We start from the raw sequence: 16,356 nt of genomic DNA on the forward strand, positions 1-16,356 counted from the left end.
AATCCAGTCTATCGTTGTTGGACATTTGGGTTGGTTCCAACTCTTTGCTATTGTGAATAGTGCCGCAATAAACATATGTGTGCATGTGTCTTTATAGCAGCATGATTTATAGTCCTTTGGGTATATACCAAGTAATGGGATGGCTGGGGCAAATGGTATTTCTAGTTCTAGATCCCTGAGGAATCGCCACACTGACTTCCACAATGGTTGAACTAGTTTACAGTCCCACCAACAGTGTAAAAGTGTTCCTATTTCTCCACATCCTCTCCAGCACATGTTGTTTCCTGATTTTTTAATGATGGCCATTCTAACTGGTGTGAGATGGTATCTCACTGTGGTTTTGATTTGCATTTCTCTAATGGCCAGTGATGAGGAGCATTTCTTCATGTGTTTTTTGGCTGCATAAATGTCTTCTTTTGAGAACTGTCTGTTCATGTCCTCTGCCCACTTTTTGATGGGGTTGTTTGTTTTTTTCTTGTAAATTTGTTTGAGTTCATTGTAGATTCTGGATATTAGCCCTTTGTCAGGTGAGTAGGTTGCAAAAATTTTCTCCCATTGTGTAGGTTGCCTGTTCACTCTGATGATAGTTTCTTTTGCTGTGCAGAAGCTCTTTAGTTTAATGAGATCCCATTTGTCGATTTTGGCTTCTGTTGCCATTGCTTTTGGTGTTTTAGACATGAAGTCCTTGCCCACGCCTATGTCCTGAATGGTATTGCCTAGGTTTTCTTGTAGGATTTTAATGGTTTTAGGTCTAACACATAAGTCTTTAATCCATCTTGAATTAATTTTTGTATAAGGTGTAAGGAAGGGATCCAGTTGCAGCTTTCTACATATGGCTAGCCAGTTTTCCCAGCACCATTTATTAAATAGGGAATCCTTTCCCCATTTCTTGTTTTTGTCAGGTTTGTCAAAGATCAGATAGTTGTAGCTATGCGGCATCATTTCTGAGGGCTCTGTTCTGTTCCATTGATCTATGTCTCTGTTGTGGTACCAGTACCATGCTGTTTTGGTTACTGTAGCCTTGTAGTATAGTTTGAAGTCAGGTAGCGTGATGCCTCCAGCTTTGTTCTTTTGGCTTAGGATTGACTTGGCGATGCGGGCTCTTTTTTGGTTCCATATGAACTTTAAAGTAGTTTTTTCCAATTCTGTGAAGAAAGTCATTGGTAGCTTGATGGGGATGGCATTGAATCTATAAATTACCTTGGGCAGTATGGCCATTTTCACGATATTGATTCTTCCAACCCATGAGCATGGAATGTTCTTCCATTTGTTTGTATCCTCTTTTATTTCATTGAGCAGTGGTTTGTAGTTCTCCTTGAAGAGGTCCTTCACATCCCTTGTAAGTTGGATTCCTAGGTATTTTATTCTCTTTGAAGCAATTGTGAATGGGAGTTCACTCATGATTTGGCTCTCTGTTTGTCTGTTATTGGTGTACAAGAATGCTTGTGATTTTTGTACATTCATTTTGTATCCTGAGACTTTGCTGAAGTTGCTAATCAGCTTAAGGAGATTTTGGGCTGAGACAATGGGGTTTTCTAGATATACAATCATGTCATCTGCAAACAGGGACATTTTGACTTCCTCTTTTCCTAATTGAATACCCTTTATTTCCTTCTCCTGCCTGATTGCTCTGGCCAGAACTTCCAGCACTATGTTGAATAGGAGCGGTGAGAGAGGGCATCCCTGTCTTGTGCCAGTTTTCAGAGGGAATGCTTCCAGTTTTTGCCCATTCAGTATGATATTGGCTGTGGGTTTATTGTAGATAGCTCTTATTATTTTGAGATATGTCCCATCAATACCTAATTTATTGAGAGTTTTTAGCATGAAGGGTTGTTGAGTTTTGTCAAAGGCCTTTTCTGCATCTATTGAGATAATCATGTGGTTTTTGTCTTTGGTTCTGTTTATATGCTGGATTACATTTATTGATTTGCATATGTTGAACCAGCCTTGCATCCCAGGGATGAAGCCCACTTGATCATGGTGGATAAGCTTTTTGATGTGCTGCTGGATTCGGTTTGCCAGTATTTTATTGAGGATTTTTGCATCAATGTTCATCAAGGATATTGGTCTGAAATTCTCTTTTTTGGTTATGTCTCTGCCAGGTTTTGGTATCAGGACGATGCTGGCTTCGTAAAATGTGGTAGGGAGGATTCCCTCTTTCTCTATCGATTGGAATAGTTTCAGAAGGAATGGTACCAGTTCCTCCTTGTACTTCTGGTAGAATTCAGCTGTGAATCCATCAGGTCCTGGAGTCTTTTTGGTTGGTAAGCTATTGATTATTGCCACAATTTCAGAACCTGTTATTGGTCTATTCAGAGATTCAACTTCTTCCTGGTTTAGTCTTGGGAGGGTGTATTTGTCGAGGAATTTATCCATTTCTTCTAGATTTTCTAGTTTATTTGCATAGAGGTGTTTGTAGTATTCTCTGATGGTAGATTGTATTTCTGTGGGATCGGTGGTGATATCCCCTTTTTCGTTTTTTATTGCATCTATTTGATTCTTCTCTCTTTTCTTCTTTATTAGTCTTGCTAGCGGTCCATCAATTTTGTTGATCTTTTCAAAAAACCAGCTCCTGGATTCATTAATTTTTTGAAGGGTTTTTTGTGTCTCTATTTCCTTCAGTTCTGCTCTGATTTTAGTTATTTCTAGCCTTCTGCTAGCTTTTGAATGTGTTTGCTCTTGCTTTTCTAGTTCTTTTAATTGTGATGTTAGGGTGTCAATTTTGGATCTTTCCTGCTTTCTCTTGTGGGCATTTAGTGCTATAAATTTCCCTCTACACACTGCTTTGAACGTGTCCCAGAGATTCTGGTATGTTGTGTCTTTGTTCTCGTTGGTTTCAAAGAACATCTTTATTTCTGCCTTCATTTCATTATGTACCCAATAGTCATTCAGGAGCAGGTTGTTCAGTTTCCATGTAGTTGAGCGGTTTTGACTGAGTTTCTTAATCCTGAGTTCTAGTTTGATTGCACTGTGGTCTGAGAGACAGTTTGTTATAATCTCTGTTCTTTTACATTTGCTGAGAAGAGCTTTACTTCCAACTATGTGGTCAATTTTGGAATAGGTGTGGTGTGGTGCTGAAAAAAATGTATATTCTGTTGATTTGGGGTGGAGAGTTCTGTAGATGTCTATTAGGTCCACTTTATATAGAGCTGAGTTCAATTCCTGGATATCCTTGTTAACTTTCTGTCTCGTTGATCTGTCTAATGCTGACAGTGGGGTGTTAAAATCTCCCATTATTATTGTGTGGGAGTTTAAGTCCCTTTGTAGGTCACTGAGGACTTGCTTTATGAATCTGGGTGCTCCTGTGTTGGGTGCATATATATTTAGGATAGTTAGCTCTTCTTGTTGAATTGATCCCTTTACCATTATGTAATGGCCTTCTTTGTCTCTTTTGATCTTTGTTGGTTTAAAGTCTATTTTATCAGAGACTAGGATTGCAACCCCTGCCTTTTTTTGTTTTCCAGTTGCTTGATAGATCTTCCTCCATCCCTTTATTTTGAGTCTATGTGTGTCTCTGCACGTGAGATGGGTTTCCTGAATACAGCACACTGATGGGTCCTGACTCCTTATCCAGTTTGCCAGTCTGTGTCTTTTGATTGGAGCATTTAGCCCATTTACATTTAACGTGAATATTGTTATGTGTGAATCTGATCCTGTCATTATGATGTTAGTTGGTTATTTTGCTCGTTAGTTGCTATAGTTTCTTCCTAGCCTCGATGGTCTTTACAATTTGGCATGTTTTTGCAGGGGCTGGTACCAGTTATTCCTTTCCATGTTTAGTGCTTCCTTCAGGAGCTCTTTTAGGGCAGGCCTGGTGGTGACAAAATCACTCAGCGTTTGCTTGTCTGTAAAGTATTTTATTTCTCCTTCACTTATGAAGCTTAGTTTGGCGGGATAGGAAATTCTGGGTTGAAAATTCTTTCCTTTAAGAATGTTGAATATCGGCCCCCACTCTCTTCTGGCTTGTAGAGTTTCTGCTGAGAGATCAGCTGTTAGTCTGATGGGCTTCCCTTTGTGGGTAACCCGACCTTTCTCTCTGGCTGCCCTTAACATTTTTTCCTTCATTTCCACTTTGGTGAATCTTACAATTATGTGTCTTGGAGTTGCCCTTCTCGAGGAGTATCTTTGTGGCGTTCTCTGTATTTCCTGAATCTGAATGCTGGCCTGCCTTGCTAGATTGGGGAAGTTCTCCTGGATAATATCTTGCAGAGTGTTTTCCAACTTGTTTCCATTCTCCCCATCATTTTCAGGTACATCAATCAGACGTAGGTTTGGTCTTTTCACATAGTCCCAAATTTCTTGGAGGCTTTGTTCATTTCTTTTTATTCTTTTTTCTCTAAACTTCCCTTCTCTCTTCATTTCATTCATTTCATCTTCTATCAGCGATACCCTTTCTTCCAGTTGATCGCATCTGCTACTGAGGCTTCTGCATTCTTCGCGTAGTTCTCGGAACTTGGCTTTCAGCTCCATCATCTCCTTTAAGCCCTTCTCTCCATTGGTTATTCTAGTTATCCATTCTTCTAATTTTTTTTCAAAGTTTTTAACTTCTTTGCTATTGTTTTGAATTTCCTCTCGCAGCTCAGAGTAGTTTGATCGTCTGAAGCCTTCTTCTCTCAACTCATCAAAGTCATCCTCCATCCAGCTTTGTTCCGTTGCTGGTGAGGAACTGCGTTCTTTTGGAGGAGGAGAGGTGCTCTGTTTTTTAGAGTTTCCAGTTTTTTTGGTCTGTTTTTTCCCCATCTTTGTGGTTTTGTCTACTTTTTGTCTTCGATGATGGTGATGTACAGATGGGTTTTTGGTGTGGATGTCCTTTCTGTTTGTTAATTTTCCTTCTACCAGACAAGACCCTCAGCTGCAGGTCTGTTGGAGTTTACTAGAGGTCCACTCCAGACCCTGTTTGGCTGGGTGTCAGCACCGGTGGCTGCAGAACAGCGGATTTTCGTGAGACCACAAATTCAGCTGTCTGATAGTTCCTCTGAAAGTTTTGTCTCAGAGGAGTACCCGGTTGAATGCGGTGTCAGTCTGTCCCTACTGGGGGGGTGCCTCCCAGTTAGGCTGCTCAGGGGTGAGGGACCCACTTTAGGAGGCAGTCTGTCCGTTCTCAGATCTCCAGCTGCGTGCTGGGAGAACCACTACTCTCTTCAAAGCTGTCAGTCAGACAGGGACATTTAAGGCTGTGGAGGTTCTCGCTGAGTTTTTGGTTGTCTGTGCCCTGCCCCCAGAGGTGGAGCCTACAGAGGCAGGCAGGCCTCCTTGAGCTGTGGTGGGCTCCACCCAGTTCGAGCTTCCTGGCTGCTTTGTTTACCTAAGCAAGCCTGGGCAATGGCGGGCGCCCCTCCCCCAGCCTCGTTGCCGCCTTGCAGCGTGATCTCAGACTCTGTGCTAGCAATCAGCGAGACTCCGTGGGCATAGAACCCTCCGAGCCAGGTGCGGGACACAATCTCCTAGTGTGCCGTTTTCCAGGCCCGTTGGAAAAGCGCAGTATTAGGACGGGACTGACCCGATATTCCAGGTGCCGTCTGTTTCCCCTTTCTTTGACTAGGAAAGGGAACTCCCTGACCCCTTGCGCTTCCCGAGTGAGGCAATGCCTCGCCCTGCTTCGGCTCGCGCACAGTGCGCTTCACCGACTGTCCTGAACCCACTGTTAGGCACTCCCTAGTGAGATGAAACCGGTACCTCAAGCAGAAGTGCAGAAATCACCCGTCTTCTGTGTCGCTGGGGCTGGGAGCTGGAGACCGGAGCTGTTCCTATTCGGCCATCTTGGCTCCACCCCCGACCTCAGCTATTTCAATGGAGGTCTTTCAAGTGGAATAAAATGATTTTTTAAGGTTCATTTTCTCTGTTGTATCTAGCTCTTCCTGATATATTGTTAGGACTCTAATGCTTAAAATACAGTTTTTGAAAAATACACAGGTCAGTTTCTACATTTTCTTCCAAGCTGAGCATGCTTTTCCCAGTGTCCCCAAATGTTTTGTTACATTTTAAGAGTTGAATGATTGCTCTAGGTTTTTCTTTGATTTTTAAGTCACATAAAAAAATTGTAATAAATTATCTTAGTTGACTCTCAGAAATCCTTTCTTACCTGCCTCCTATTCATTGACACATTGAAATTCTAATTGGAAACATGTCAGGAGATCATCTTAATCAACCTCTCTCCTTTCCCCACACCTTTCTCAGACAGGCCCAGCCATGCTTGGGGATTCACAGGAAGGAGAGTGCTGAGTTGGTTTCAGACAGCCCAGCCTGTCTGTTAGGGTGGACTTTAACATGTCTTGCATAGGTGATCTACCCAGACAGCAGTTTTCAAAGATAGTAGGGGGGTGCTCACATACCCCCTAAGATAAGTTTTAAATGATTTATCCCTTTGTACCTTTTAAATAGAGATAGGCAAATGTGAAACTTTACTGTCCATGTCATGTCATCCTCGAGGATAACAAATGAGTCCAAGATAAGAGAACATTCAAAAAGTAGCCCGATTTTTTCTTCATGTAACTAATTTATTGAGTGAGCTGGACTCCGTAGGTGAAAGCAGAAAGTAATTTTATTTTATCCCTTGCTACCTGTAAAAATGCATCTAAGGACTTTTTTAGTCCTCTTGGTGAAATATCATGAATGAAAAAATCTTGAGCAACTCTTCCAGTCAGATAATAAAATTTCTTTGGTCACTTTCACTCACAAGAATAGTGTGAGTTCTGTTATTACACTGTCCTGTCCAGTAATACAATTACGTAAATCTATACTCTTATTTAATCAATTTACAATTTTTCCCCTCCCTCAGTGTGAATAGTTTTCAGGCCTAGAAATGTGAAGGAGTTATGGTCAGCTTCTTCTCTGTTTCCTTTCCTTGTGTTTCTTTTTCTCTCCCCTGCCCCACACCTTTCCCTGCCACCCGCCCCCCACCCCCCCACCCCCCCACCCCCCAACAATTGGCTGCCTCTCTCTCGTCAGAAGCTGATGAGAAAAATGGGGAGAGGAAGGGGGCAGATGTCACTGGAATCAGTGCCTTCTAGGTGTGATGGTATTGCCTGTGACTGATTGTTTGCTTCAGGACTTCTCAAAGATAACAACACTGAGACCTCCAGCCGGCTGGCAAGGGATCATGTCAGCTCCTGTCTGCGGATGCTGCCCTTATCTCCAGCGTGAAGCCCAGACTGGTGGAGCCCTTTCATAATGACTCACTCTAGTTCTAAATTGTGTGGTCCATTTCTAGCCCATAGAAAACAAACAGATGTGTCCACTTTTAAATCAAGTAAAAGCATTTTGTTTTATTTAATATAGAAAAAGTATTTTTATATGTTTAAAAAGTAATCTAGGCTGGGTGCGGTGGCTCACGCTTGTAATCCCAGCACTTTGGGAGGCCAAGGCGGGCGGATCACAAGGTCAGGAGATCGAGACCACGGTGAAACCCCGTCTCTACTAAAAATACAAAAAAATTAGCTGGGCGTGGTGGCGGGCGCCTGTAGTCCCAGCTACTCGGAGAGGCTGAGGCAGGAGAATGGCGTGAACCCGGGAGGCGGAGCTTGCAGTGAGCTGAGATCGCACCACTGCACTCCAGCCTGGGTGACAGAGCACGACTCCGTCTCAAAAAAAAAAAAAAAAAAAATACTCTAAATATTTTTTAAATATATAATTAATTGTGTCTGTAGAAAATGCATGTCATGTCATTGGCAAAGCCAGTCCTCACTGTCAAACAGATCAGTCCACTCAAAGTTGCTTCCTGTCAGGAAAACATCTGATTAAACAAATGTATTAATATGCATCCCATGGCCACCTTCTCATTCCTAAATTCTATTAGGACAAGCAAAGACTTCCTGAGGGCATGCTCAGACGGTTTTGTGGAAAATTTCAGATCTTCACTCTTCGATTTCAGATTTTCTATTCCCAAACGTACACTTCTCGAAAATTCCACTGCCTAATATCGTCCTGAGCTTGCAGGGGTTCTGAACTTATCACAGGGATGATACAAAGCACCCTGCTTTCAGCATTTCTCACTGCCACTCTCTGCTTCACTTGTACGGGGCTCTGTCTTATGAGTGATGTATTTGTCAATTTTCAGGTGATAGAAGCAGTGAGATGGTTAAAATTGCCATTGCTCCTGCCTCCTTACTGTATGAAAAATGTGAATTCACAACTTCTCAATACCTGTCAAATACCTTTTTTTTCTCTGCCAGGCTTTACCCTGAATAGAAATATATTTAAGAGAGAGAAGTGCACAAAGCCCTGCCATGTGTTTATGATGCCTTGATCAATGTGGCTTCACTGACATCAGTCATTGAATTATCTCTTGTTTTGGTGCCCCGTGGTAAGATTCAGTTTGGGTGAGAGATGTGATTTCTGTAAGTTGAGAGAAGGGTGATTATGAAAGAGGAAGTAGGAATGTAGACCCAGCGTGACGCTTCAAACTTGGGGACAATATTAGGCAGTGGAATTTTAGAGAAGTGTATGTTTGGAAATAGAAGATCTGAAATTGAAGATCAAAGATCTGAAATTTTCCATATAAGCCATCTGAGCATGCCCTCAGGAACTCTTTGCTGAAGTCTATAGTCAGGACATTGCTGAAGTCAGGAAGTCCATAGTCCCTAGGGCTATGTGAACCTGATCCAAGACTCCCAGTCCAGCATGCTCTTAGATGTGTCAGTCCATGACCCCCAGTCATTGGCCTTTGCATGCTTTGCTTTCATGGAGTCAGAATGAATTTCATTTTAACATCCTATTTCCAGAGAGTTTGAATCTTGAGATTATTTTTCAGTAAGTGTTATTCCTAGTTGCATTTGTAAGCAACACCTAGGTCAGAATTTGAATTTTCTTGCCTTTGATGAGTAACCAAAAAGTTGCTTTCCCCCATTCAATTCACGTTGAAGATTGGTGATAAAATTTGCTGGGAATGTAAGCAGAAGTATGTCTGAGACCCAAATATTCAGCTCCACAGTGACTAAAATAACAATAGTTTTGATAAATTATCTCGTTTTTATTCCTATTACCCAAAAAAGTGACATTTGAATATGCTTTAAATATTTAGTTTGTTCTTGAACTAGCCCTTAAAGCACTCTCTATTATTTATTATTGTTATTAATAATACTTTTAAGCTTATAAGATGAGTCTACCAGAAATAGTATGAATAAGCCAGCAGGTACAATCTGAATATTTGTATATTGGCAATAGTTTGAATACCAATTTATCATTCATCTCAGGATAAAAGCTGCCAGCTGCCTCTTTAAATCTCTTTCCAAGCAATCTGATCATTGCTATATACGAAGTAGCAGTAACAAAATAAGGCTTTCAGTACTTTTCAACTGAAAGATGTCTCGGCCAGGCGCGGTGGCTCACGCTTGTAATCCCAGCACTTTGGGAGGCCGAGGCGGGCGGATCACGAGGTCAGGAGATCGAGACCACAGTGAAACCCCATCTCTACTAAAAATACAAAAAGTTAGCCGGGCGTGGTGGCGGGCACCTGTAGTCCCAGCTACTTGGAGAGGCTGAGGCAGGAGAATGGGGTGAACCCGGGAGGCAGAGCTTGCAGTGAGCCGAGACTGCGCCACTGCACTCCAGCCTGGGTGACAGAGCGAGACTCCGTCTCAAAAAAAAAAAAAAAAAAAAAAAAAGAAAGATGTCTCATGCCTTGTCAAAAATCTATCTCAACAATCGAAGAAGCAAAATAATTTAATTTATTAAACTACCTAGCATGTATTGCAAAATATTTTTCAATATATACTTTGGCAAATGTAGTGCTCTTTCAGTCAATTGAAAACTTATGACTAGTGGAAATAGAAGTTGAGAAAGATAATAAATGAAAGTAAACAGGCTACGGACCTGAATTCCATTTAGAATAGAAAAGATGGTATAAAACTCTTAAGAACTTAAGCAGTGAAGTGGAAAAACTATGCTTCACAACAAAAGAACAATGAAAAATGTATCTCATTTGAAATACGTGCTGGAGACAAATTTGAAAGAACTTAAAAAATGTTGTGTTGCAATAATACTTGGCTGATTTCTGTTCCTTTGGTGCTGACTACTGGTTCTTTTAATGAATTATTCTTGTTATAAAGATCAAATATGACTTCCTATATGAAAAGGAACACATCTGCTGCTTAGAAGAGTGGACCAGCCCTGTGCACCAGAAGATCTACACCACCTTCATCCTTGTCATCCTCTTCCTCCTGCCTCTTATGGTGATGCTTATTCTGTACAGTAAAATTGGTTATGAACTTTGGATAAAGAAAAGAGTTGGGGATGGTTCAGTGCTTCGAACTATTCACGGAAAAGAAATGTCCAAAATAGCCAGGTCTGTTTAATGAAATATTCACCTATTTAAATTATTTTTAATTAATTGTGCTGGAAGGGATGGTTGCCAGGGCTCTCAGAACCTCTAGGTAATTTAGTCTAAGCATCCTTTGTAATTCAAATTTAGGGCATGGACTGATTTTAAACTCTTGAAGTTTTACATGTGGCTGAAAGAAACAACAAGATTACCAGCTCGCAAATCAACTAGGAAGTTACAGCTATAGGTAGAAACTGACTTGGAATTTAGAACATACATGATGTGGTAGGAAGACTGTAGGCAAGTGTCAGAACCCTGTTGTCCCATGGGTACTCTCTCTATCACTCACCAGCCACAAGATATACATCAGTCTCACTCCCAAGGCCCTGCTTCCCTCATATGTACAAGGAGCATAACATCCATCCTTACTTAATCCTACCCAAGGATGATGCTAAAAGACATGAGATTGATCTGTATGAAAACCCTTGGAAACCGAAGCATGCTATTTATTTTAAATTATTATTATTGATTTATTTTTACCTAAGGGCTTTGCTTTCTGAATTTATTCATTAATAGAAATTTTAAAACATGACTTACTGCTAGGATACTTGTAGTCCATATCATTTATTTAATAATATACACTGAATGACTATTAGAAACAAAGCAAAAAAAGCCTTAAATGGAGGAGTCTGATGATTCGGTGGGATTTTATCATCTCTCCGAGTGTGCAGTGATCTCTAGTGCTCTAGTGCTCAGTTTGAATAAAGAAACCCTTCCTCTCAATGTACAGGGGCTTCTAGACTGTTCAGCACCTTGGGACCTATCGTTAAGTTGGTTTCTCCCACTTCCTTGAAAGAAAGACCTTCCATGTTGAAATAAGAGATAATAGACCAGGTGCAGTGGCTTACACCTGTAATCACAGCAATTTGGGGGGCCAAGGTGGGTGGATCACTTGAGGTCAGGAGTTCAAGACCAGCCTGGCCAACATGGTGAAACTCTGTCTCTACTAAAAATACAAAAATTAGCCAGGTGTGGTGGCAGGTGACTGTAATTCCAGCTACTTGGGAGGCTGAGGCAGGAGAATTGCTTGAACATGATAGACAGAGGTTGCAGTGAGCCGAGATCACGCCACTGCACTCTAGTCTGGGCGACAGAGCAAGACTCCACCTCAGTAGTAATAATAATAATAATAATAAGAGATAATGAGTTTTTATAAACGTAAAGCACCATGCAAATGTGTAGAGCTCTTGCAGATGTAAATCCTTTTTACAGAAGTCATGGAGAAAATTAGTTTGAAGCCCTGGTTAATCATATTGTTAAGATATATCAGTCTGGGTGTGGTGGCTCACACCTGGAATCCCAGCACTTTGGGAGGCTGAGGTTGGAGGATTGCTTGAGCCCAGGAGTTTGAAATCAGCCTGGGCAACAAAGTGAGACCTTGTCTCTACAAAAAATTTAAAAATTAGCTGGGTGTAGTGGCATGCACCTGTGGTCCTAGCTACATGGGAGGCTGAGGTGGGAGGATCACTTGAGCCTAGGTTGAGGCTTCAGAGAGCCACGATTGCACCACTCCTCTACAGCCTGGGCAACAGAGTAAGACCCTGTCTCAAAAAACAAACAAACAAACAAAACAACAAGATATATCGTATAGATATCCATTTTAATTATATCCCTGGAGCTTCCCATATTTCATAATTTTTTTTTTTTTGGTAGAGATGGGGTTTTGCCATGTTGCCTAGGCTGGTGTTGGACTTCTGGACTCACACAATTCACCTACCCTGTTCTCCCAAAGAGCTGGGATTACAGGCGTGAGTCACTGCACCTGGCCCATATTTTATAAATATTGATATTTTACTACCACAGGCATGAATGCTCTTTAATATAAAGTGAGTAAGAGCTTCATATTGAAGTCACAGAAGTTTGACTTCCTAAATTCACATCCAAGATACAGCCTTTAGTAGCCATCCAACTTTGCAAATTAATTAACCTACTGTGTGTCTCGATTTCTGCATCTATCAAATGCCTTATTGGGAAAATTAATGACATCATCCATGTCATGCATCTAGCGGAGTGCCAGATCCATAATGAGCAGACATTCAAAGAACACTTATGATATGAGGGTAATATCAATAGGAAAAGATGATAATCAGCCCACAAATAACCTATCATGAACTTAATTTAAAAATTATGTTTGAGTGAACTAGGCTCAGACTTTAATAGCTTTGCTATCAAACTGGCACATTTGCCAAGGAGAAGTTAACTAATACAATGTTTCCTTGTGGGTTTAGGAAGAAGAAACGAGCTGTCATTATGATGGTGACAGTGGTGGCTCTCTTTGCTGTGTGCTGGGCACCATTCCATGTTGTCCATATGATGATTGAATACAGTGAGTGCTTGTCATTCTCATTTGATAGACATTCTCATTCATTTCCTGCTAGAATAGACAATGAATCTTTGAAACATGCCGCTGTTCACTTGGATAATCAAATACCTAACATTTCATGTTTCTTTCATGTCTTCAAGATCACAAGGTCATTATGCGGTAGGTCATTATGTATGACTATGACTAAATCTTTAATAATTACAGAAGATAAAAGCTTTGAGATTCCTCTTCCGTGTTACTCTTTCTGTTCTCCCTAGGCCATTTAAACTTTGGGAAAGGAGTGACATCCTATGAGCATTTCCCATTTAGAACCCTGGCTTGAACAGTCATACCTGCAGGATATTCTCTCTGATAACCCAGGACTTAACCATGGTTCTCAGTATGATTTTTTTTCTGTAAGGCAAGTGAACATTTGAAGGGTTACTGCTGCTTCCAGTTTACATGAAGCTTGGAGTTATCAAGCTACAATGCTATAAGCCCCCTACTATATGCTGGACACCAGGCTATGCTTGTAAGCCTAGATTCTCTAAGTGAAGACTCATCACAAAGGTTATTTTTAGTCAGATATCAGATGCCTCTCCCAAAACAGTCTTGAGAACTTTTCACACCTTTAGATACTTGTACAAGTGTAAGTCTTTGACAGATGACAAACAGAAGTTTTATTTTATACTCCTTAAAATAAATGTACATTCTAAAATATTACTTTATTTCAGGTAATTTTGAAAAGGAATATGATGATGTCACAATCAAGATGATTTTTGCTATTGTGCAAATTATTGGATTTTCCAACTCCATCTGTAATCCCATTGTCTATGCATTTATGAATGAAAACTTCAAAAAAAATGTTTTGTCTGCAGTTTGTTATTGCATAGTAAACAAAACCTTCTCTCCAGTACAAAGGCATGGAAATTCAGGAATTACGATGATGCAGAAGAAAGCAAAGTTTTCCCTCAGAGAGAATCCAGTGGAGGAAACCAAAGGAGAAGCATTCAGTGATGGCAACATTGAAGTCAAATTGTGTGAACAGACAGAGGAGAAGAAAAAGCTCAAACGACATCTTGCTCTCTTTAGGTCTGAACTGGCTGAGAATTCTACTTTAGATAGTGGGCATTAATTATAACAATATCTTCATAATTAATGCCCTTCAGATTGTAACCCAAAGAGAAAATTATTTTGAGCAAAGGTCAAATACTTTTTTTATTCTTAAGATGATGACAAGAAGAAAACAAATCATGTTTCCATTAAAAAATGACACGAGGCTAGTCCAAGTGCAGTGAAGTTTACAACCAGTTGATCACAACCACTTAACAGATTTCTGTGTTCCTTCTCACTCCCACTGCTTCACTTGACTAGCCTTAAAAAAGTGACATGGAAAGCCAGGCATTACGGTGGCTCACGCCAGCACTTTGGGAGGCCAAGGCGGATGGATGACGAGGTCAGGAGATCAAAACCATCCTGGCTAACATGGTGAAACCCCATCTCTACTAAAAATACAAATAATTAGCCAGGTGTGGTGGCGGGCACCTGTATTCCCCGCTACTCGAGAGGCTGAGGCAGGAGAATTGCATGAACCCAGGAGGCGGAGCTTGCAGTGAGCCAAGATTGCACCACTGCACTCCAGCCTGGGCGAAAGAGTGAGACTCCCTGCCTCAAAAAAAATTTTTTTGAAAAATTCGTAAACCATACTTTTAAGATTATTTCAGTGGATTTTTTAAAATCTTGTACAGAAATCAGGGTTCTTAGCTAACAGTTTTTCTCCCACACAGTCACTGTAATGTGACTTTCTATATATTGCTAAATTGAATAAGAAAATAACTTAAAATAATATCTTCTTCCTTGAAAATTAAGTTAATAGTTCAATGTTGTAATGTGATTTTTTAGTGCACTGTTGAAATTAGGTAATACAGTCTCTTGCATATGAGATCTGTGCCTCAATTATAAAGCCAAAGCAAAGGAAGAAGCAGCCAAGTGATGGATGAATGAGACTTAGAGGAAGATGCCCGTACTGGAGTTTTGTATGGTTCTGCCAGTTACCTTGCTGCCTTGTTGTATGACTGGCAAGTAACGTCACCTTTTTAAGCCTTCATATTTTCCTATGTAAACTGGAGGTGATACGCCCTCCACTTCATGGAGTTGCTGCCAGAATAAAATGAGGCATGAGCAGACAAGCGCATTGTACTCTAAAGCAGCCTCAAGCTCTGAGGCATAAGCTCCCCATGTCTCACCTCTCCCCTTTGTGTTCTCTTTTCCTTTCTGAGACTCTTCCCGACCCCTGCCCAACTTTCCCCTCATATCTGTGTTGTAACTGGTTTCTCTAATCAAAAGAAGAAAGTTTGGGGAACCTCATTTCTGTGATATATTTAGATAAAACTATCTCATAGGGTTATCTTTTTAAGCCCCTTATTTTCACTGATGGGATTTCTTATATAAAAGGAATTTTCTGTGTAGTTAGTACATGAGGATGTGAATCAACTCCAAGCCCATGAAATTGTACTGTGCCCAAGGCTGACCCTCAAGAGCTAGGTCAGGAAGAACAATAGAGTTCCCCACCCATATTCCTTCCCCCAACCTCCCTTAAGTGCAATCCTTGTCTCTTCAATCTTCTCTCTGGTTCCCAAATGTCATGGATACAGAGGCCACCATCACAGCACCCTGTCATTTTCCTTTCAACAGCTAAGACTCCCAAAGTCCTGCCACAACCTCACAGCCAAAGTGTTTATTCTGCTTCCAGTTTTCCAGCACTTATTCTCCCAGCCAGGTAATAGAAAAGAAGAGAAGCTTAAGAGCTTATAGGACATTTTACAGGTAAAGCTTTAAGATTTGGTAACCAAGGAACTAACTGTTGGGATCTTCAAGACACAGACATTTAATTTTATATGTGTCAGTGAAGCATGCCTGAAAAAGACAAAGATGAAGCAGTGTGCAGTATTATGAAAAATTGTCAATATGACACTGCAACATTCACAAAGAGAAAAGAGAGAGACTGATTATTTAGTTTCTACTGAAGTGGACTAATTATGGGTTATTTATATAAACTGCCTGTCATGTCTCGTTACCCTATGGCAAAATAATGATTATCATTAAACATTAAACCATTAAAAATGAATTGGATTCACTGATTTTGGTTATCCTTACTCAGTAGGTAAATATTCATATAATCCTTTCTACATTTGGTGTATACATGCTCTAAATATGACTTAATGAAAAACAGATAAATCAGCACTGTTATTGACCATGTAATTATTGAGGTTAGAAGTTTCTTTTAATTCCTAAATATTTAGATATTAAGTAATAACTTAAATATTTACTGTAAAATTTCCAGACTTCTTATGAAAGCTTTTTTTAAAAAAAATTTGCTTACATTGCATTAAAGCTGTTTTAGAAACAGAAGTAGTAATAGCACACTTTTTTTGTCCTTTAAACATATAATCCCTTTGCTCTGTTATAAAGGTTCAAAAGGTAAATGTGGTCCAATCTGCTCCTGAAAATGTCTTACTATTAGGCAAAGAAGCTGTGAGTCTCATCTGGACGTTGAGTCCAGACACTGATATAACACAGCCTGTGAGTCCATAGAGAGTTCACCCTGGATTTGCAAAAGGAACCTGACTACTGCCTTTTGTTCTCTTTTCCCTGACTTTACAGTCCCTTGAGTTTTTTACTCCCTTCATCTTATATACAAAGGGAATTTATTGTATACAATAAATTCAGCCTTTGA

The 16,356-nt window shown here is 40.4% G+C and overlaps 1 protein-coding gene across 1 annotated transcript in view; it reads left to right on the forward strand.

The window, feature by feature from the left end:
* QRFPR (pyroglutamylated RFamide peptide receptor) overlaps positions 1-15,955 on the forward strand; it is a 54,935-nt gene extending 38,980 nt beyond the window's left edge. The window contains exons 4-6 of the mRNA XM_055274691.2: positions 10,047-10,282; positions 12,547-12,644; positions 13,355-15,955. Coding sequence (XP_055130666.1) covers positions 10,047-10,282; positions 12,547-12,644; positions 13,355-13,755 — 735 coding nt within the window. The 3' untranslated portion in view covers positions 13,756-15,955. The remainder of the gene's footprint in view (positions 1-10,046; positions 10,283-12,546; positions 12,645-13,354) is intronic.
* Positions 15,956-16,356: the final 401 nt, after the last annotated feature.

Source organism: Symphalangus syndactylus, chromosome 4 (assembly GCF_028878055.3).
Source record: "Symphalangus syndactylus isolate Jambi chromosome 4, NHGRI_mSymSyn1-v2.1_pri, whole genome shotgun sequence".
Classification (NCBI taxonomy): domain Eukaryota; kingdom Metazoa; phylum Chordata; class Mammalia; order Primates; family Hylobatidae; genus Symphalangus; species Symphalangus syndactylus.